At 42.4% G+C, this 21347-nt stretch overlaps 1 protein-coding gene across 4 annotated transcripts in view; it reads left to right on the top strand.

Annotated features, from left to right (window-relative positions):
* The first annotated feature begins 2891 nt into the window (after nt 1-2891).
* SETD2 (SET domain containing 2, histone lysine methyltransferase) overlaps nt 2892-21347 on the top strand; it is a 134576-nt gene continuing 116120 nt past the window's right edge. For 2 of the 4 annotated variants that reach the window (XM_075922985.2, XM_075922984.2), the window contains exon 1: nt 2901-3020. In XM_075922985.2, the coding sequence (XP_075779100.2) occupies nt 2982-3020 (39 nt within the window). In that variant the 5' untranslated portion in view covers nt 2901-2981. Of the gene's footprint in view, nt 3021-21347 lie in introns of all 4 variants that reach the window. The other 2 variants (XM_075922983.2, XM_075922982.2) reach the window with 2 other exon arrangements.

The following is a 21347-nucleotide window of genomic DNA, read 5'->3' as shown; positions in this document are numbered from 1 at the left end:
TTGCAAAAGCCTCACAAAATAACTTTTCAAGATGAAGGCCAGAGCTCAGCAGTCAACTCTCTGGGAGGTAGGTCCTTGCACCTACAACAGGGCAGAGGTAAACGCAGAATTGTAGCTTTAATCTTGCATCTTCTTAGGCAACATCCAAGTATTTTAGGGTCAAGATTTACTTACTTAATTTTTGGGTGGAGAAAAAACAGCAATAGAAATATTGTTTTGTTCAGACTTGAATTAAAAGTGTTTGTCCCCAACCCTGCAAAAATTGTTCCAAAGGTCTATGCACGTGTATCACCTGAAGTCTCATTCACTTCAATGGGACTCCATGCAGGTGCAGAAATCTGCTCACCTGGATAAGCTTATAGGATCATGCCATGTTTGGATTTAAACTTTATATGGCAGTGTTTATATTATAAATATTTCAGTTGCTGTGCAAGTTTGGGAAAATCAGCAAGAAAAAATGGCTAATCTGGTTTTACTATGCAAATGGGAAGAAATGCAAAACCTGAAGGAAAAAAAAATGAAACATAAGACATTGATTCTGCAATAAACTACATGAAGGTGCAATGGGACTATGCAAAGGCATGAGTGTCTCCCCATTCATTCATAGGATAATGGAATTTAAGTCAAGAATGGACAGTTGATAACCTGATCTTCATTTTATAAATTTCACCAGGTTCTTGATTCTTTAATCAAACCCATAACTCCTGGTTGTACTAGAGCATATCTTTTAGAAGCAACATCCAATCTTGACATGTGGAGCTCATTGCAGAATAGGGGCCTCATTTAAATTCCATCTGTTCTAAGAATCAGAGACGAATATGGTTAAAGGTTCATGCCAGAGATTAGGAAATTCTGATTTGTACTTCTGGCTTTCTCACTAGGTTCATGGCTGAGGTGTCCTACTCAACTAGAAGTTATAGTCTTAGGGTAGGAATGGCGGGGTGAAATTCAATAGTCTGACATGCCGGATATCAGACAATAGGATCACCTAGCCTTAGATTCTGACATTTCATTGAATCTCTCTGCCTCAACTTCCCTTTCTGTAAAATTGGAATAGTACATGCCTCTCTGGTGTGCTGAGGATTAATTTTTGTAATTACATGTAATGTGTTATGTTGTGTGAGAACTAAGTATTTTTATTGATAAGCTCAGATGCTAATATAGGTAATGAAATGTCCTTGATAGACACACAAAGGAGGTGGAGAGGATTTTTTTAATTGGACCATTTTCTGTTGGTGGGAGAGACAAGCTCTTGATGTTACACAGAGTTCTGAAATCTCTCTCAGCAATGGAAATTGATCCACTAAATGATTCTACCTCCCCCACCTTATCTCTCTAATATCCTGGGACCAACGCAGCTATCACACCACTTAATAAAATGCAGGACAATGTAGCACTTTAAAGACTAACAAGATGGTTTATTAGATGATGAGCTTTCGTGGGCCAGACCCACTTCCTCAGATCAAATAGTGGAAGAAAATATATGGTTGTGACTATTTTCTTCCACTACTTGATCTGAGGAAGTGGGTCTGGCCCACGAAAGCTCATCATCTAATAAACCATCTTGTTAGTCTTTAAAGTGCTACATTGTCCTGCATTTTGCTTCAGCTACCCCAGACTAACACGGCTACATTTCTATCACTATACCACTTAATAAAACCAGGATATTTAACCTGTCTCTTGTGGTGCCACTGATGCCATATGGGAGGACTACCATGTCTACTGATTAGTAAAGTATCAGAGGGGTAGCCGTGTTAGTCTGAATCTGCAAAAGCGACGAGGAGTCCTGTGGCACCTTATGGACTAACTGAAGTGTAGGAGCATAAGCTTTCGTGGGCAAAGACCCACTTCGTCAGATGCATGTAGATGTATGTAGTACATGCATCTGACGAAGTGGGTCTTTGCCCATGAAAGCTTATGCTCCTACACTTCAGTTAGTCCATAAGGTGCCACAGGACTCCTCATCGCTTTTACTGATTAGTAGGTTCACCTGCAGGAGTGACTTGTATCATATGCATTAAATGCAGGAGTCTATCTTTTTTTGTAAGCTAACAGCAAGCTGTGCAATGGCTTCTGGACAGAAGGGAAGTCATGCAGATGTATGAAAGCGGTGGATGGAGGTAAAGAATGTGCTGTAACATGTTTAGCCCATGATGATGCAAAATCGTAGACACTCTGGAGAGGACACATGCAATATTTGGACTGGGGAAATGGAACAGTGACAGAAATGTCGCCGGGTTAGTCTGGGGTAGCTGAAGCAAAATGCAGGACAATGTAGCACTTTAAAGACTAACAAGATGGTTTATTAGATGATGAGCTTTCGTGGGCCAGACCCACGGGGAGAAGACAATGCTCATAGACTCCAATTAAAAAAAACAAAGGCTGCCCACTGCTCAAGCGGGCCGAAAGCCATGACTTTCAAGAAAAGCCCCCGACCCAGACACGTCTCCTTTAGCAGCGGGCTCCCTGCTCGGTTTCCACGCCCTGAGCTTGCTCCTTTCCCTTCGCGCGGCGCCTGCATGGCCGCGGCCTCGCTCGCCCTGTGGATTTGCTGGGGCCGCGTAGGAAGTCGCCGCGTTACCGTTTCCGTTTGTGTCTCCGAGCAGGGGGCGGAGGGAGCGAGGCAGGAGCCTTTGCGCGCAGCCGGCGCCGAGCGCGGACAGAACCCCGGGCCCGCGGGAGGGCAGCGCTCCGCGCGCGCACACACACACGCGCCGGGGGCGGCAGAAGCGGAGCGGGATCCGGATTCGGATCCGGAGCGGCGGCGCGTTCGCACCGCGCTCCCCGTGCGGATTTACAGCTGGTGTTTTTTTGGAGGGGGGGGGTTGCATTGCCGCCGGGGGGGGGGCTGCATTGCCGCCGGGGGGCGGCGTGGCCCCGGCGGGGCGGGGCGGCGGCGATGGGGGGCAGCCCGGCGCTGAGGCCCGCGGGGCGCTGAGCCCGCCCGCCCGCCCGCGGAGGATGTGAAGGGCCCGGCCGCGATGGGGGATTTCTACGACCCGGAGCACCCCACCCCTGAGTAAGTGTCGGATTTCCCCGGGCAGGTGCGCGCGGGGCTAGGCCGCGCGTCCCCGGCCTCGAGTGAGCGCCCGGCGCGGGAGACAGGGCCCCGGCGGGAGGAGCCAAGGGCGCAGGCCCGGCCCCCCCCCCCAGGGCTCCGCGCGCGAGAGGGGGCAGGGCGGGTCCCGCTCCTTGTCAGCGTCGGGGGGGGGTCACTGCCTGCCACCCCCCGGGGTGTGCGTGTGTGTGGGGGGGGGTCACTGCCTGCCACCCCCCGGGGTGTGCGTGTGTGTGGGGGGGGGTCACTGCCTGCCACCCCCCGGGGTGTGTGTGTGTGGGGGGGGGGTCACTGCCTGCCACCCCCCGGGGTGTGCGTGTGTGTGGGGGGGGGTCACTGCCTGCCACCCCCCGGGGTGTGCGTGTGTGTGGGGGGGGGTCACTGCCTGCCACCCCCCGGGGTGTGCGTGTGTGTGGGGGGGGGTCACTGCCTGCCACCCCCCGGGGTGTGTGTGTGTGTGGGGGGGGTCACTGGGGGGGTGTGTGTGTGTGTGGGGGGGGTCACTGCCTGCCACCCCCCGGGGTGTGTGTGTGTGCCTGTGTGTGTGTGTGTGTGTGTGGGGGGGGGGTCTCTGCCTGCCACCCCCAAGGGTGTGTGTGGGGGGGGGTCACTGCCTGCCACCCCCCGGGGTGTGTGTGTGTGGGGGGGGGTCACTGCCTGCCACCCCCCGGGGGTGTGTGTGTGTGGGGGGGGGTCACTGCCTGCCACCCCCCGGGGGTGTGTGTGTGTGTGGGGGGGGTCTCTGCCTGCCACCCCCAAGGGTGTGTGTGGGGGGGGGCTCTCTCTTCCTGCCACCCCCAGGAGTCTGTGTGTGTGTGGGTTTTGGGGAGTCACTGCCTACCCCCCCCACCGTGGTCTGGGGGAGGAGTTGGGAGTCACTCTGCCTGGCACCCCTCTAGAGGTCTGTGGGGCAGGTAGGGAGACTCATTCTTCTCAGCCCCTGAGCATGAATGTGCGGCAGGGAGAGGCTGTGGATCACTCTCCCTGCCACCCCCAGGGATCTATTGGTAGGGGAAGATGGGAATCACTCTCCCTGCCACCCCAAGAATGTATGGGGGAAGGCAGGGGGGGCCATTCTCCCTGCCACTTCAGCTCTCCCAAGGAGGCTTTTTCTCTACACTTGTTTTATGTGGCTGAGTAAAGGGCTCCTCTTTCTGCCTACTGCTTTGTGTATTGCCCCCAGCTCACTTGTAGATGGGTAACAGGTTGGGGCTGGGGCTCTGGCCAGGTAGGTGATTGTGGCATTCTCAAGGAAATACTGAAGTTGAAATAAGGCCATACTGTGCTCCTGCCCCAGTTTCTAGCTGAAGGGGAAAAATGGTCAATGAGATACAAGCCTGAGGAGGGGACAGTCTAATGGCTGATTGTTTGTTTGTTTTTCTCTCTGCCAGGGATTTTCACCAAAACATACATACACAACAATCAGCATATCAGGGCTGCTGGTTTCATCGCCTCTTGGAGAAGGTGGTTCAGTAGCTAATAGTGTTTTTCCTCCTCTTCCTCAACAGTCTAACAGTTAGCTACTGGTCCTGAATAATATTTGTGTGCTTCGTAAACTTTATATATGCAACATCACTGAAATGGTCATCTCTGGGATGAAAGGAGGCAAACCACTGACACATAGCAACCTCCCAGTGGAGTAGTTGAATGGGTGTGAAGGGTAAAGGGAAATTTTGGACAGCACTGCAAACCTGTTAAGCAAAGTGCTTCAAAAACATTAATGTTCAAGGAGAGCAGATGGGGATTTATGACACCCAAAATGAGGCTTTGCTGAATGATGTTCACATCTGATTTTTCTAAAATTAGCTAAATACCAAGGTTTTCAGTTTGAATTCAGGTTCTGTTTTACTAAGCGTAGGTCAGAGAGTCTCATATTTCTTCTAGCGAGTGATGAATAGGTGAATAAGCATATCTGCATACATGGGACAATCCTAATTGTTGGTGTAATTTTTGGCATTCCAGGTCATTTCAGTATTAAAGACAGTAGCTGACATTAAGCTCATACATATTTAAAAACCTGTTTACTATCTTGCATAGTCAGCAGTCACTTAGAACAGCCTCCAAGCATATTTTAAACTCAATTTATAAAAATTCACGCTGGCTTTATTTAACAATGTTTAATATTTCACAAAAACATTTTATCTCAATATATTTGTGGGTTGAGATTTTGAAAAATCTTCAGCAGATACAAGTTGTAAGTTAGACAAGCCTGTTGACATGTGGTTGGGTAAAGAATCCAGAGAGAAGATGGCTTCCCAATTACCTTCCTGTATACTAGAGATATTGGGATCTTGCTTTATACATCTGATGAGTGTTTTCCATTCTGAAAAGCAAGTTTTAGATGTTATTGGGACGTGTGTCCTAAAAAGCAAAAGCTATATATACTTTATAAAGTAGATCAGTCATGATATCTTTCGAGACACAGTATTCCTGCCTCTAATAACCTTCTTCCCCTTTCTCAAATGTCACATTTTAAAAAATGTAGTGCATACCTTGTACCCATAGCCAGTTGATTTTTTCCAAAGTAAAGATCGCTGTTATGTTGGAGGACACAGCTTTAAAAACAAAAGACAGGATATTTTATGATGCTGTAGAACAGTGGCTCCCAACTTTTTCCAGCATACGGACCCCTTTTCAATCTATTGAAATTTTACAGACGTCCCCAACCAATATAGCTATACCCAAAGCTTGCATGTCTTTCAGCCTGTGCTGCTCTCTGAGCCGCATCCCCCAGCCTGCTTAGGAAACAATGCCGGCACGGAGCGCCTCAGCTCCCAACTTTTGGCGGACCCCCTACAGTACCATCGTGGACCACCAGGGGTCCATGGACCACAGGTTGGGAACCACTGTGTAAAAGATGGCTTCCTTCAAATATGGTTCCTTCTGCAGGGTACAAACTATCAGCCTGCATGCAGACTCGTCACTGACAAATTTCTTACACTGTTGCTCCCAAATTCTGTTTGTCCCCCTTTGACTGGGAGAATAAATGAAATACTTGTTATTTATCCTTGTAGCTAATGCAGTTAATGCCCTATCGGAAGAGCTTTGGATTTCTTGTACATTTTAGGTTTTGTTGCTGTGAAAAGAAAGAGGGTATTCATTTTCATATTTTGAAAGCAGGATTTGTAATTTTTGATGTCTGAAATGTATACCTAAACAGTGGTATGTTGGAGTGTGACAGTAATGACTAGTTGACTTGAACACTTAACTGGAGACAAATAAATCAATAGGCTTGGACCTAGTGCAGTTGTTTTTCTTAATGCAATTACTGCTGAGTGAATTTTGCATTAGACATATTAGACTGAAGGGAGCCATTTAATCATATGGTTGGCTGTTGTATTTGTAAATACCAAGATATTGAACTTGGATACAAAGTGATAATGCTGACTTGAGTTTTCCTGTAAGCAATTAAAGTCCATTTATATTTTCACTTGCTTATGTTTTATGGTACATGTTCCTCTCACTAAAATTTACAATTTTTGTGAAATTCACAGTATAATAAAGCCAATTCCTGTTGCCTTTGTGCGAAATAGAATTTGCAGTATATCTGGATAACTGCCCTACAGACAGTTTCCTTATTTATTTATTTTTGTCTAGAGTCAATGTTGCATTCATTGTAAATCTGTCTGGATTTTCTCCTGTAGATTTGCTAGTATTGACTTTGATTTGACAGTATTTAACAAATTAGTTATTTTTGTGCATATTGCATATTGAGTAAAGTTACTAGTGAGTGTATGCTGCTGTGGTGGTGCAATTAAATCCTGAACAAACTATTTTCTTAGCAAAGAAACAGTTTATTTTTCAGTTCAGGTTATGTATTTATTAAAATACCCAGTGAATCGAAAATGCGAAAACCCTTCTCCAACTTAAATGTGCCAGATGAAAGCTGACTCTTGTGCGACACTAAACTTTTGCTCAAAGTGCTGCAAATTCAGATAAGAATTTTGTAGTTCCCTTTAGATTTTTGTAAGCCATTATTTCTTCTGGAAATCGGAGTGAACCACCCAAGGTATCTATTAGGTATCTAAAAGGGTGTCACAATGAGGAGAGAGAAAAATAATTCTCCTTGGCCTCTGAGGATAGAACAAGAAGCCGTGGGCTTAAACTGCAGCAAGGGAGGTTTAGGTTGGACATTAGACAAATCTTCCTAACTGTCAGGGTGGTTAAACACTGGAATAAGTTGTCTAGGAAGGTTGTGGAATCTCCATTGCTAGAGATATACAAGGCTAAGTTAGATATCTTTCAGGGATGGTCTAGATGGTGCTGGGTCCTGCCATGAGGGCACGGAACTGGACTTGATGACCTTTCGAGGTCCCTTCCAGTTCTAACGTTCTATGATTCCATGATAAGAATTGTCTGCAACAAAAAAAGCTGAATGAATTAACAAATTTCAACGGTATACAACTGAAATTTGTATGCGTTTCATGTTTTGCTTTGTGCTGCTGTACAGGTTATAGCTTGGCTATGACCCCTCACCTAGATGGGCAACGCTGCCCACCCAGGCATAAAGGTCTGCCTGTGTGGATCATCCTACAGCAGAAATTCAGAAACTTTTTTCTTTTATTTTGCTTCACTTCCCACCCTCTTTGGAGATTCATGTTCCAGATATGCCCACCTCATTATAGGGGAAAAGGGGAATCTGGATGTTGCAGTTTTTGGAGCACATGGAGGTAGTGGGGGGAATCCCCAAATGACCTATACAGGTAAGAAGGAGGCTCATGCACCCTGTTAGAATTCCAGCTGCCTAGAGCGGCAACTCGTGCAGTGGTTCCATCCTCTTTGTACATGCATGTGCACATTCCAGGTGTAAGCCTTTTGTTTTAGGGCCAAGACATGTGTGGTTCCACTGTCCTGTTGATTCTGAGTGCAGCCACAATTGCTGGTCAGGTAAGTGTAAAGAGAGTGAGAGCAGAGAAAGTGTGTGTGTTCTTGGGAGGTGTTGTGTTTCCTGGAAAGCTGGCCTACAGTAGAATGGCAGCAAAGCTCTGGAAAAATGAGTAGTCCTGTGGCACCTTAGAGACTAACAAATATATATACATTATCATGAGCTTTCATGGGCAAAACCTGCTTCTTTAGATGAGATGATCTTGAAAGCTCTGTGTGTGCTTGGTAGTTGTTAATTTTTAACTAGTCAGGTCCTTCCACCCCTTTGATAATATCTGTGCACTGCCCAGGAAGGTTATGCTCCACAGTTTAAAATTCAGTGCCCTTCAGGATCAGGACCTAAAAATTATCAATCAAATTTAAAAATATTTTAAGGAAATTTTTAGTCTAAAGTTTGAGGATTATGGTAGTTGACCGGACTATATAATTTTTCAAAACTTGTTGCTATTATGCAGACACCTGGGCAATTTAGTACTGTTTGGAGGTAGTGTCGCTTGGGGATTTGATTACTTTTTTCTTGTTGGCAGCTGGATTCTATTTTCTTTTCCCCAAGAGAAAATTATCAGTAGCTTAGTACCCTCAACACAAGGTAGAAGCTCCTGGCAAACACATTGTAGGTGGATATAGTTAAATCAGAAAGATAGTTTCCTCAATTATGTTGTTATAATGCATCAGGGAGACACTAATGCAGCTGAAAAAGACTTATTTTACAGCTGCTTCTCCCTTTGATCACCTTTCCTTATTAGAAAGACTAATCATCTCCCAGGGCATGAAATTGAGGGAGGAAACTTGGTGGTTGTGGCATGTGAATTCTTGATATTACTGCACTGTGTCACTTGCTTTTCTAAGAAAGTGCTTTTAAAAAGAAAAAAACCCAGCATGTAATTATGAGATACATATATGACTTAGATTTTGAGCCTAATATCAATACAGAGAACCTATAGTTTGCAGGGGCAAGTTTGTATTAATTTTTATATTAAAACATCTCAATATTGTTGAATAAATACATTAAAACCAGGCCAAAAAAACCTGTCAAGTGCCCTAATTTTCTGCTTACACCACTTATAATTGGGCTACTGTGTTTGATTTTAAATCCTTTTTTTTATTCGAAAGCATCCAAAGTGCAATATATTCTCAAGTCTATGTATCATTTCTGTTAAATAACTCAGTTAATGTACCCATTGTTTTCTGTTTCAAGAACCTGGACCTATGCAGTCTGTAATTTTAGGACAACTTTTTTGTTTTCCAAAACATGAATTTCTGCAGGCACAAATTGTATTGGGCAAAACAATTTGAGTACGTCTTTCCTATTTCCAAGATTTTTTTCCTCTTCAAGAAGAAATACACAGTAATAATAGACGAGTCTTCCCCCCTAGTCCCTTGAATGCTGACTGTATATTCAATGCAGTTCTCTTGTGCTCTTGAAATGTACACTGTGAATCTTGTCATTGCATTGATTGGACTTCATTGGGGTGGTTAATCATACCAGTTCAAGGATTAATGAGGAATCAGTTAAATCCAGTACGCTTGTTCCCATTTTTAATGTTAATATTTACTGTCAAAACTTTCCAACATGGAATCCTCTGTTTTTAAACATGTTAAGAAACCGCCTAAGTTTCACCGAACACCGCAATTCTAGCTGAAGATGGTGAAAGCTGCCAATGTTCAATATACCTGAAAATCAGGCCACCTCTAATTTGGTCCCTGAATATGAATTTTTGGTGCTTTAGCTTTAGGGAGCCATGTTTAAAAATTATGCCTCTCTGTTTGTGAGTGCTTGTGCAGTGTCTGACCCTTTAGTTAGTTAGTTACCTGGTGTAGTGCTTGCTTCAGTGGGAATACTCACAGCAGTAGTGTCTGCAACCAATTGTAAATGTTTGCAAGATCAGTCTCATAATTTAAATTAGATTTAATTGTTCCCAGTTTGAACATATTTTGAGGTAATAGAGAACAGAACAAGGCACAGTACCTATTTGTGGGAGAACAGCTTACTGATTTGGTCATATAAGCAGGCTAAGTTATTTGAAGAATTCATTAATTATCTGCAGACTATTCATGCAATAGTAGTATGGTAAGATCCCAACTAAAGCTGTATGTACTTTATCAAATCATCCTGTATAGCTTAAATTCTATGTGTGTTCTCTATCTGGAAACTCTGTTATGGATTTTACAAAAATTGATCCTATTCTCTGGACTTTTGGTAGCGAACTAGTTGAGAGGAATTCTGAGGACATTTGCTGATCACTTTGCACTTACACTAGGGCCATAAGCTTATGCTGTGTAAAATGGTAATGTATAATTTCTGTTCTGTTGTGTTCTAACCTAATTTTTCTTTTTCCAACTTCTTGTTCTCTAACAGTTAATTTGTCTTTCTTTGGTAAAGAACAGACTTTATTTTTCAATCAGAACTGGACTTTTCTTTCCTCCATTTAAGAATTCTCTTCCCTTGTTTTTGGGTATGTAACTTTTCTTCTCACTTTTTTTGACAGTGGAGAGGGATTTCGTACTCTGCCCTGTTTCTCTCCTCGTTTCTTATACATCTCCCTTGTGTCCATCTTCCTTTTCCATTAGCTTGTATCTCAAGAAACATTGCAAATGTACCCTGCCTATGCTTCATACAAGGTTTTGAAGGGACACAGTCAACTTGAAACCATATACATTACTCTGAGTTTCAGATCCTTCAGCTATCACCAAGTTCCTTTGCCAACTTCTGTAGTTTTACAATTTTCCCTCTATTTTTATAAGGTTCTTTGTTTTCCAGTACTGGTGCAAAAGATTTTTCTTTGAGAGAACTGTACAGCTGCTCCCCGAGTTACGACCACCTCCATTTACGACCATCTGCACTTACAACCAAAGCGGTCGTAAATGCAGATCCGAGTTACGAATGGCGATCTGTGCTTATGAACAGCGTGGTCACCATGTAACTCTATGGGATCCGAGTTACGAATGCTTTGAGTTACGGACCAAGTGTTGGTCCGTAACTTGTTCATAACTCAGAGTGGCTATATATTAAAATGCTGTCAAATGCACAAAGTAAACAACTAGGAATAGTGAAGTACTTTTCCCTGTAACTTGCAGTTACAGTAATTCTCAGTGTGTGGTGACAGAAGTGATCTAGGTTGGTAGTGCCCCTTTGACATGGGATAGTTATGGAGGGAAGGAGGAGGGGAATGGAAGAAACAGGTTAAGTGGTATCCAGAGAGTACAGCCGGTCCCCGAGTTGTGAACGGTTGACTTACGACCATTGACAGTTACGACCGAAGCTGTTGTAAATGGCAGACCCAGAGTTACGAACGCGATCCGCACTTACGAACAACACAGTAGTGCGTAACTCTGTGGGGTCCGACTTACGAACAAACTGAGTTACGACCAATTGCTTGGCCCGTAACCGGTTCATAAGTCAGAGAGAAGGTGTACTTACATAATTAGATGTTCAATTCGATATATTTTTAAATGGGTGTCTTCCAAATGTATCAGCTTTAGAGCTCTTCAGAATAGTTACTTTGAACACTGAATAGCGTTTAATATTTGCAGTGACTTGTGTATTTGCATTGACATTGTCCTGCCATTTAGCATGGAGCAGGTACAAAGTCAGTAGTGCTTTTTTCTTTTTAACTACTGTAAATATTATGGATGGATGAAAAATGATAAAAGCAGGAGTTAAGGTTGCTAGTATATCCTAGCTGTTGCTGGATATTGTAGCACGTACAGTGTTTTCACTGATTTTTTTTGATTACCTGGGCACACCATTATCAGCTGAACACTAAAATCTTGAAGCAGGTAAAAAGGCCTTTCAATTCACTGCACATACCTTACCTGTGATCACTTAATCTCCGTGGTTTCTTGTCAGTTCAAGCGTCAAATGTAGAGTACTAGAAATATGTAACCACGCAAGTTTTTCTGGTAGGCTTTATTATCGCTGAATACTAGAACTGGAAGGGATCCCGACAGGTCATCCAGTTCAGTCCCCTGCCCTCACGGTAGGACCAAGCACTGTCTAGATCATCCCTGATAGGTGTCTGTCCAACCTGTTCTTAAATATCTCTAGTGATGGAGATTCTACAACCTCCCTGGGCAATTTATTCCAGTGTTCAACCACCCTGACAGTTAGGTTGAACATTAGGAAAAGTTTCCTAAAGCTCCCTAGCTCATGTTTTCTAGACCTTTCATAATTTTTGTTGTTCTCTGGATCTTCTCCAAGTTCTCCACATCTTCCTTGAAATACGGTGCCCAGAACTAGAACTCTTCCTCAAAAAATGAGGTTTACGTGGCTTTTTGACCGGGGGGAAGGGTTGCTGAAAAAGTCGCGTCTAAACTACTTTCACTTTTGAAAGCTCTGCCATTGGAAGGAGATATGCAAATTCGTGGGAATTTGCATATCCTTTCGACACTCTAGCGTAGTCTAGATAAGACCTCCATGACATCATCTAAATCATTGATGAAGATATGGAACAGAACCGGTCCCAAAACAGAGCCCTGCAGTACCTCACTTGTTATGCCCTTCCAGCATGACTGTGAACTGTTAATAACTACTCTCTGAGAACAGTTATCTAGCCAGTATGCACTCACCTTATAGTGGCTCCGTCTAGGTTGTATTTCCCTAGTTTATTGATAAGGTCATGTGAGACCATGTCAAATGCCTTACTGAAGTCTAGGTATACCACATCCACCGCTTCTCCTGTAGACGCAGGGCTTGATGTTCTATCAAAGAAAGCTATCAAATGGGTGTGACATGATTTGTTCTGTACAAATCCATGCTGGCTGTTCCCTATCACCTTATTATCTTCCAGATGTTTGCAGATGAATTGCTTAATTACCTTCTCCATTAACATCCCTGGCATGGAAGTTATACTGACTGGTCTGTGGTTTCTTGGGTTGTTCTTATTTCCCTTTTTGTACATGGGCATTATATTTGCCCTTTTCCAGTCTTCTGGAATCTCTCCCTACTTCCATGTTTTTCAAAGATAGCTAAAGGCTCAGATACCTCCTCTATCAGCTCCTTGAGTATTGTAGGGTTCATTTCATCAGGCCCTGGTGAGTTGAAGACATCTAACTTTTCTAAGTAATTTTTAACTTTTTTTTTAATTAACTTCTAAACCTACCTACCCCATTTCCACTATCATTCACCATTTGGGCGTCCTGTCACCACCTATCTTCTTGACGAAAAACAAAGAAAGCATTAAGCTCCTCCTGTCAGTTCCAAGTTTTCTGTTCTAGTTTCTCCCTCTTCACTGAGCAATGGGCCTACCCTGTCCTTGGTCTTCCTTGCTTCTACTATATTTGTAGAACATCTTCTTGTTACACTTCATGTCTCTTGCTAGATTTAGCTTGTTTTGTGCTTTTGCCTTTCTAATCTTGCCTCTGCATACCTGTGTTGTTTGCTTATATTTATCCTTTGTAATTTGACCTAGTTTCTACTTTTTATACAAGTCTTTGATTTTTTTTTTAGATGTCAGATTTCCTAGTTGATCCAAAGTGGTCTTTTGCAGTACTTTCTATCTTTCCTACGCAGTGGAATAGTTTGCTTTTGGGCCCTTAATAATGTCCCTTTAAAAAACTACCAGTGCTCTTCAGTTGCTTCCCATGGGACCTTACCTATTAGCTGTCTGAGTTGACTGAAATATGCCTTCCTGAAATTCATTGTTTCTATTTTGTTGTTAGAATCATGAACTCTATGATTTCATGATCACTTTCACCCAAGCTGCCTTCCATTTTCAAATTTTCCACCAGTTCCTCCCTATTTGTTAAAATCCAGTCAAGAACAGCTTCCCTCCAGTAGCTTTCTCAACCTTGTGAAATAAAAAAAAAATGTCTCCAATGCAGTCCAAGAACTTATTGGATAATCTGTTTCCTGCTGTGTTGAGTTTCCTAGCATATGTCTGGATAGTTGAAGTCTTCCATCACCACCAAATCCTGCGCTTTGGATGATTTTGTGAGATGTTTAAAAAAAAGCCTCATCCACCTCTTCTACCTGGGCAGGTGGTCTGTAGTAGACCCCTAGCATGACATCACCCTTGTTTTTTACCCCTTTTAGCCTAACCCATAGATTCTCAACAAGTCTGTCTCCTATGCCCATCTCTACCTCAGTCCAAGTGTATACATTTTTAGTATATAAGGTAACACCTCCTTTTTTTCCCCTGCCTATCCTTCCTGACCATGCTATACCCTTCTATACCAATATTCCAGTCGTGTATTATCCCACCAAGTCTCTGTGATACCAGCTACATCATAGTTGTGTTATTAGCACTTCAAGCTCTTCCTGCTCATTCCCCATACTTCTTACATTTGTGTATAGGTATCTAAGATACTGATTTGATTTTGCTTCCCAGTTCTGCCTTCTCTCCTTTATCTCTGCTATTACAGCCCATGCTCCCTCCCATTTCTGAGCCGTCTCCATGACTTCATGTGAAATCCTGTGAGATTGTGGACAGAAACAGCTACCCTAGTGTTTGAATTCTTTTAATATTAAATACTTTCTAGGTTTACAGGTTTAATTAACATCAGTAACAAGTAAACTTCAAAAGTATAAAAGGCAGAACTCCTAAGTAGCCTTAAGCATATATGCGTTGATATATATATCTGTTTCCATAAAATATACATATAGTGCCTTAAGCAATAAAGAAAAATAATGCCTCTGCAATGGGGATGAACTAACAGTGCAGTGAGATTTAAATGCAATTTCCTGAGTTATAGGGTCATACGTGTAAACTTAATGTTGCATTAAAATAGGAGGTTTGCATTTAATTCTGCTTAAGTAAAAGAAAAAGAAGGATCCTGGTTGTATTAGTGGAATTGTGCAATTTCTGTTTGATCAGCTTCATAGGTATTAAAGTTAGCTTGCCTGTTTGTTAGTTACTGACTGATACTCTGTACCTGCTGGGTACACTGGACAGTAACTCCATAATTCTGGAGGCATTGCTTTGACTACGCATGGTCAGACCTGTTTTCATTGCTTGTATCTTGTTAATTTTCAGTGTATGCCGATGAGGCCCAGAATTCCTCATTGAGAACTAATCATGTGTGAAATTTAACTCTAGTTTGGGGGTTCTCCAACTTCATGCACTGTGAACCCCTTCTGACAACAACTACTGCACAACCACAGGAGTGGGGACCAAAGAGGGAGTCTGCCCGAGCCACGTTATCCTGGGTTGGCGGGGAGGGAAAAGCTGAAGCCCCGGGGCTTTGACCTTGGGCAGTGGGGCATAGGATTGGGCTTCAGGCTTGCTGGGTGCCAGGGCCAACACCAGCCTGGATGACTACATTAAAATGGGGTTGCAACCCTCTTTGGGGTCCTAACCCACAGTTTGAGAATCTTGGTCTAATTCACTTACCTGGGCTATTTGCTTTTTTAAAAGTTTGGAGTAGAAGAATCGTTTCCCCCTCCCCCCCCCCGATTACTCCTAAATATCTGATGGAATTTTGTAGTTGAAAAGGAAAAATTAACAGTTCTGAGTGCAAATAGTGTTAGTGAAAGTAGTGAAGCACTTGCAATTGCTGTTCTATCTTGAATAGAAGTGCTGATATTTGCAGAAAGTTCTGAAAACCAGTGTTTAGAAACCGCCATAGCCCATTCTCAGTGTTTCACTTCCTTCATTATTTGTTATTTTGCATAAAAGCAGGATGTGTTAAATTTCTGCTGCTACTATTGTTTGCCCAGCTGTAATAATCTTCTATTGATGTTGGGAACTATACCTGTCTACGGGCAATAATACACTTCGTACGTTTGACCAGCGTATACAGTTTCTCTGTTTTCAATCACTTGGTTCTTCCCCCTTCTGCGGTGGTGAGCTTTGTCAAGTAGCTTAATTCAGACAAAGCAATTGTTTAAAAAATGATGCATGGAGTTTAGGTTATTTTAAAATTTGTAACCCTTGTGTTGGAGGGGAAGGAAGAGTGACTTCCAAGATGCCTGCTGCTGCACACTGAACCCACGCAGCAAGTTTTGTAATATAAGCTTAAACTTAATTTATCACAGCAAACTACAGTGTAATTCAAGAATTTTGGATTCTGTAATGAAGTGACCTGAATAAAAATCTGGCTGGAGGTAGTACAGAATTCATAAATGGCAGCAAAGGAGTAAGTAATGTTCCTCAGGGCTTTATATAGTGGCTAATCTCCGTTTTATCTGTAGAGCTAAATTGGCACACGCCTACATTGGATCTGTCATAAATACTGTGGAAATACAGATTTTCAGAACGATCTGAGAAGATAAGTGGCAAAAGGGGGGGGGGGTCATTGTATGAAATGGTAAGGACCAGAATTCGATGAGATGAGGTAGTAGGTGGTGAATGAGTAACATGCTAGAACTGGAATTTAGAAAGACCCTAAAAGTGTGTTAGTAAGTGGTGAACTGTATGATGCCGCAAAGAAAGCAAATGATGTTTGGATGCACTGAGTTATAAAGGAAGGGACTAAGGATTCGGCTGTAGAAGATGCTTGAGGCCACATCTAGACTACTAAGTGGATACTGATTTCAGATTTTGAAGGCATCTTTGTGTTTGGAAGACTTACAAAGATAAACATTGTGACTAATTTGGGATAGGATTGGAAAGATTTGTGAAGATAGGCTTTAAGAACTAAACACATTCAGACTAGAGATAGTCACTTAGGTTCTAGTTTGACTCCCAGAGATTTTGGATACTTTGAGATCTAACTATGTCAAATCTCTTGATCTGTTAACAGTATTGATAACCAAGGGAGTGTTTTAAATTAGATTTTTTTTTTCATCCAGAGTTCAGTGAGCATAGGAATAATCTGATTATTGTCAAATTTATTCTAAAATGCTGAGAGGGGTGGGTGTGTGTGTGTGTGTGTGTGTGTGTGTGTGTGTGTGTGTGTGTGAGAGAGAGAGTGAGACATTATTTATAAGGGAGACTGTAGAACTCTAGGAACTGAAAAATACAATGAAATCGTTCTAAAGTTTGACATGGAAGACTCTTGGTGTATAATGTGTACGTGTGTGTACACACTCACGGGAAGTGTGTGTTCTGGTTGGAAGGTAAAGGACAGAATTATTTAAATCTTTTAGCTCTTTCTGTTTTGGGAGGACATACTGGGAATAAGGGCCTAGTTACCAACTTTCATGATAAACATGTATAAGTACCTACCATAGGTAATGCAAATTTACACCTTGATTTCTCATTACTTTGTCCCTTTTGAACAGTCTGGATTTTTTCTTCATCTTTGGTTCCTGACCCTTTTTTTTACAGTTTGATAGAATTTGTTTTGTTGTGTAGTTGTATGGTAATGATGAATATGCAATGCAAACTTTCTACGTTTTACTAGAGATGAAGTTATGCATGTGTAATGCCAAGAGACCCCATGGTTGATAGGTTGGATTGAACCATAGATCTCCAAACCTTAGTATATGAGTCTCTACTTCATGAAGTAAAAGCCACATGGCTCTTATCTAATGCTGCAATACTTGTTAATCTTTAGAATGGTCTACGTGTCACAAGAGGGGAACAGTGCGCCACACAAAGTAGGCCTTGGTTCTTGCCACACAAAGTAGGCCTTGGTTCTGCATGCAAACTGTGTTTGTTAAAGTAAATGTCTTGGAGGCAGGGACAGAGGGCAGTATGACAAGTAAGAGTGATTAATTTGACTATAGGTTCCCTAGAGCATCAGATTTTTATTTATTTATTTATTTATTTATTTATTTTTTTGGTGGTGGTGGTACAAGGTGGTTGAATGTTTTATTGGACCAATTTCTGTTGGTGAAAGAGACAAGCTTTTAACTTATATAGAGCTCTTCTTCAGCTCCATGATTTTTCATGGTTAGACACCTTGATTGCCTTTAACTATGAATCTCACTTCTTACCTGTCACTTAAAATGTTGCCCAGCCATGCAGTTTTGACCCTAAATATCTTTAGTGTGTTAAGCTTGGATAAGTGGACTTCCCATTCCCTGGCAGACAAAAAGAGTCTTTGGAACAATGAAGAACTATCAGGAAGGAGACTAAACCTATTGGCTTAATCCAGAGAGATACTTGTCCAGTCTTCAGAGGAGGTTGCATATTTATACAATAGAATCTTTCTTCAAGAAGGAGCCATGTAGGGAGAGACCCAATTGTTGTCTTGATGAGCGAGAGAGGAAAACAAATTAGGGAGCCCACATCAGAGCTGCACAATATTATTAGGCTGGGCTAGTTGATACTTTTGTTTGGCAGGATCCTTGAGGTTTGTTAAATTTAATGACCAACCTCTTTTTCCCCTTGCACAACTATAAACACGCTCTCTGAAGCCACTAGTGTCAAAGAATGTAAAAATGTCACTGTTGATAATTCTGTTTCATAGGCCATCTTGAAAAGGGTAGTCTCAGGGAAGGTTGGTATTTATATCTTCACTTAAGTCTAAGACTGGTCTTATTTCTTAGTTTATGTTAAGAGCATTAACATTTTTCTTCAAGTGGCACAGAGAAGTCTAGCTTCCCTTCCAGTTAGCAAGAAAACTGTCTACATGCTGCAGACATTCCTTAATAAGATGGTGGCCAGACAGCATCATCTGTCTGGCTGCTATTGCTATGTCCTTCTTGTTTTTCAGAGAACTTTCAGACACCTCTCTACTGGAGTAACAGTGCTGACTTAACCGCTGTGACTTGTGGTACTTTGTCTGCTGTTGCTTCCACCATTGCTAGGTCTCAATATTGATCCTTGGGGGACCCTACTATTCACCTCTCTTTGCTGTGAAATCTGATCATTTATTCCTATCCTTTGATTCAGGTCTCTTAACCGTTACTGATCAGTGAAAGAACTTCCCTCTTTATCCTCTTTTAACCTCTCTAATCTGGAACCCTTGAGATTTTACTAGTGCTGCACCAGAGAATTTGCTAAACCATGGGAGGTTACTATTGTGTAGCAGCAATACCAACACTTAACTGCATAATGGGCTCTTAAAAGACATTTCCGGGGGTAAATTAGAGCTAAATAACAGTATAGAACACTGATAGCCAGGACTGGTGGCTGTAAACAAACTTTATGGGACCCCCGCAAAACTTGGCCACACCCGTGATAAGTGGACATCTGTCTAACTGAAGTCATGCTGGACCGCAGATGGTACCGGACCAGAAAGTACTGGACTAGAGAGGTTCAACCTGTAGTTTGCTTAAGCTTCTGTGGCTTGTCACGTTCTACTATATTTTTTCTGTCTCACCTGCAGGTGGACTCATGACGCCTAATAAATAGCTATGGATTATTTTTTGTAGTGATGTGAGTTTACAGAACACATTACAGATGTGGAAAAGGCAAGGTCCCTGCTATGAGTCATCTACAACCTACCGTGGACTAGATGGCAGATGGGAGTAGCAATGCAAATGCATTATGGAGTGAAGACGTTGTTAGAGTTGGAAGATTAATATTCAGTGTCTCTTCTGGTACCTTGCAGTCCTTCTTGTCATCAGCTGTTGGTATTTCATCCCCACATGTACTGTTTTATGATGGGGGGATGGGAGAGGTGGGGTTCTGGTACCAGGGTTTACAGGAAGTGAGATTAAATTTAAACTAATGGCTGCCAGTAAAGGCAGTGGGACTGATGAGTCCCTACCTCTTATATCTAGAGCCCTGCACACATACCTGCAGATATCCACAAATTTTCAGGGTTCTGCTTGTACTTTCTAAGAGCTACAAATAAAAAATCCTCTGATATCTAGAGGAGGATGGGAAGAGGGCATTCCGAGGAAGTTGTGAACTACCTGAGGATGTTAAATTGCAGTTACGGAGCTAATCGTATTGTTGATAATGATAGAGGCAGCGGGGGGCGGAGGGGAGAGAGGAAGGTGGTGTCCTTAAGATGGTGCCGAGGTAGGGGGGGGGGGGGGAAGCAACTAGTTGAATCACTACTCGACTGTCTGACAAGCTTGTGCTTATCGGGTAGTCGACTAGTTGCTTACATGCCTAGAACTACCCATTTGGTATCTCAAATATTGGCAGACGAGGAGTCTTCATTTTAAGATTGTTGTGGATTTTGGGGTAATTTTGAATTTTTGTTTAATAGTTGATTTTAATATTCTTTTTTGTTTTGCCTTTACACGCTGTCTCAGCTGGACTGTGTTGGTGTCTCTTTCATTCTCCACCTTTCTTTAGTTATTGTGCATGCAGCCATTAATTTACTTGCAGTATTCCCAGTCAGTAATCCTGTGCATGGCTGCTATGGCAACGGCATTGCTTATGATGATTCCTGTCATGCTTTAAAAATTAAGCATTCCTTTGGTTTCTTATTTAGATATCTCCTGGTACTAAACCAAAGGGGGAGATAGGGTGAGTTATACATAGTTCTTTAACAGTCCGGGAAGATTTTAGGTTATTTAAGGGGAAGTAGTGGACATGTGTGTTCTCTAGTAAAACAAAAGACCAGAAGCCCTGAAAGTTGGTGTTAGAGTTCTGAGTCACCTTGCTTCCCAATGCAAAGTACACAAGTGGCTCTAAAATTGCTTCATTTTAATATAACCATGTAGAAATAGCGGCTAATACATTTAGCTTTGGGAAAATGTTCTGCAGTTTTTCACATGTGCTGCTTTTTCTGACTCACTTTCCCTTAGTGCATCTTCTCAGAGTAGCAGCAGAAAGGCAAATGCTTTTCATAATATGGTCCTGGATCCATTTTTCATCTTCTCTTTGGGCTTCCTACCAAATCAGCTCTGCCCTTTTTCATGGCAGTCACCCTGCACCCACTCACTTCTACCACTCCATTTCCTTAATACAACTGCTTTGGAACCAGCAGCAGCATTTATGGTTGCTATGGTAGTGTTTCTCTGTGTTACCACAGCTTTGAACAAACATTTTAGCACATGCCAATATCAAGTCTCTATTCCCTTCAGCTGTGAAAGAAAGGAGTTTAAATGATCATAGTAAAAAAAAAGTATAGAGCTATAATTTTTCCACATTGTACTATGTCTGTTAGATCTATTCTTAATGCCTCCTATCAGACCTGGAAGAGGCATCAGTTAAGGTTCTTAATCATTTTAATATCTAGCATTTGGATGGAGATTGTCAATTTGTGTGGCTTGCAAGTTAGTCTGCCTCTTTCTCAGTTAGCAAAGTTCAGCTTTTTATGTGTTGAGAGAAATATTAACACTGGGGATTGCTGGGGTGAGCTGTACCAGTAGCTCCGCACTTGTAAGAAATTCTACACTGAGATTCTGGTGACCATGCATGATGCTACAGAGCACTGATCTTACAGGCCTGGCTAAAACATGAAATTAAGCCGACAAAATGTCAAATGCTGTACACGTCAAGAATTTGGATAATGCTTTCATTCAAAGTGCTCCATCTCTCTTCTTTACCAGAATGTAGGTTGAGCAACGGATCTTCGTTTCCAGCTCTGAATGTGAGAGCCAGATTAAGTGAGGAAAGAAGGCAGCAGGGTTGAAGTTAAACCCTTGTCTACACTTGACATTTTCTCTGATTCC

This window comes from Pelodiscus sinensis, chromosome 2, assembly GCF_052426305.1.
Source record: "Pelodiscus sinensis isolate ZL-2025 chromosome 2, ASM5242630v1, whole genome shotgun sequence".
NCBI classification, from domain to species: domain Eukaryota; kingdom Metazoa; phylum Chordata; order Testudines; family Trionychidae; genus Pelodiscus; species Pelodiscus sinensis.
This window is presented reverse-complemented; position numbering and strand designations above follow the sequence as displayed.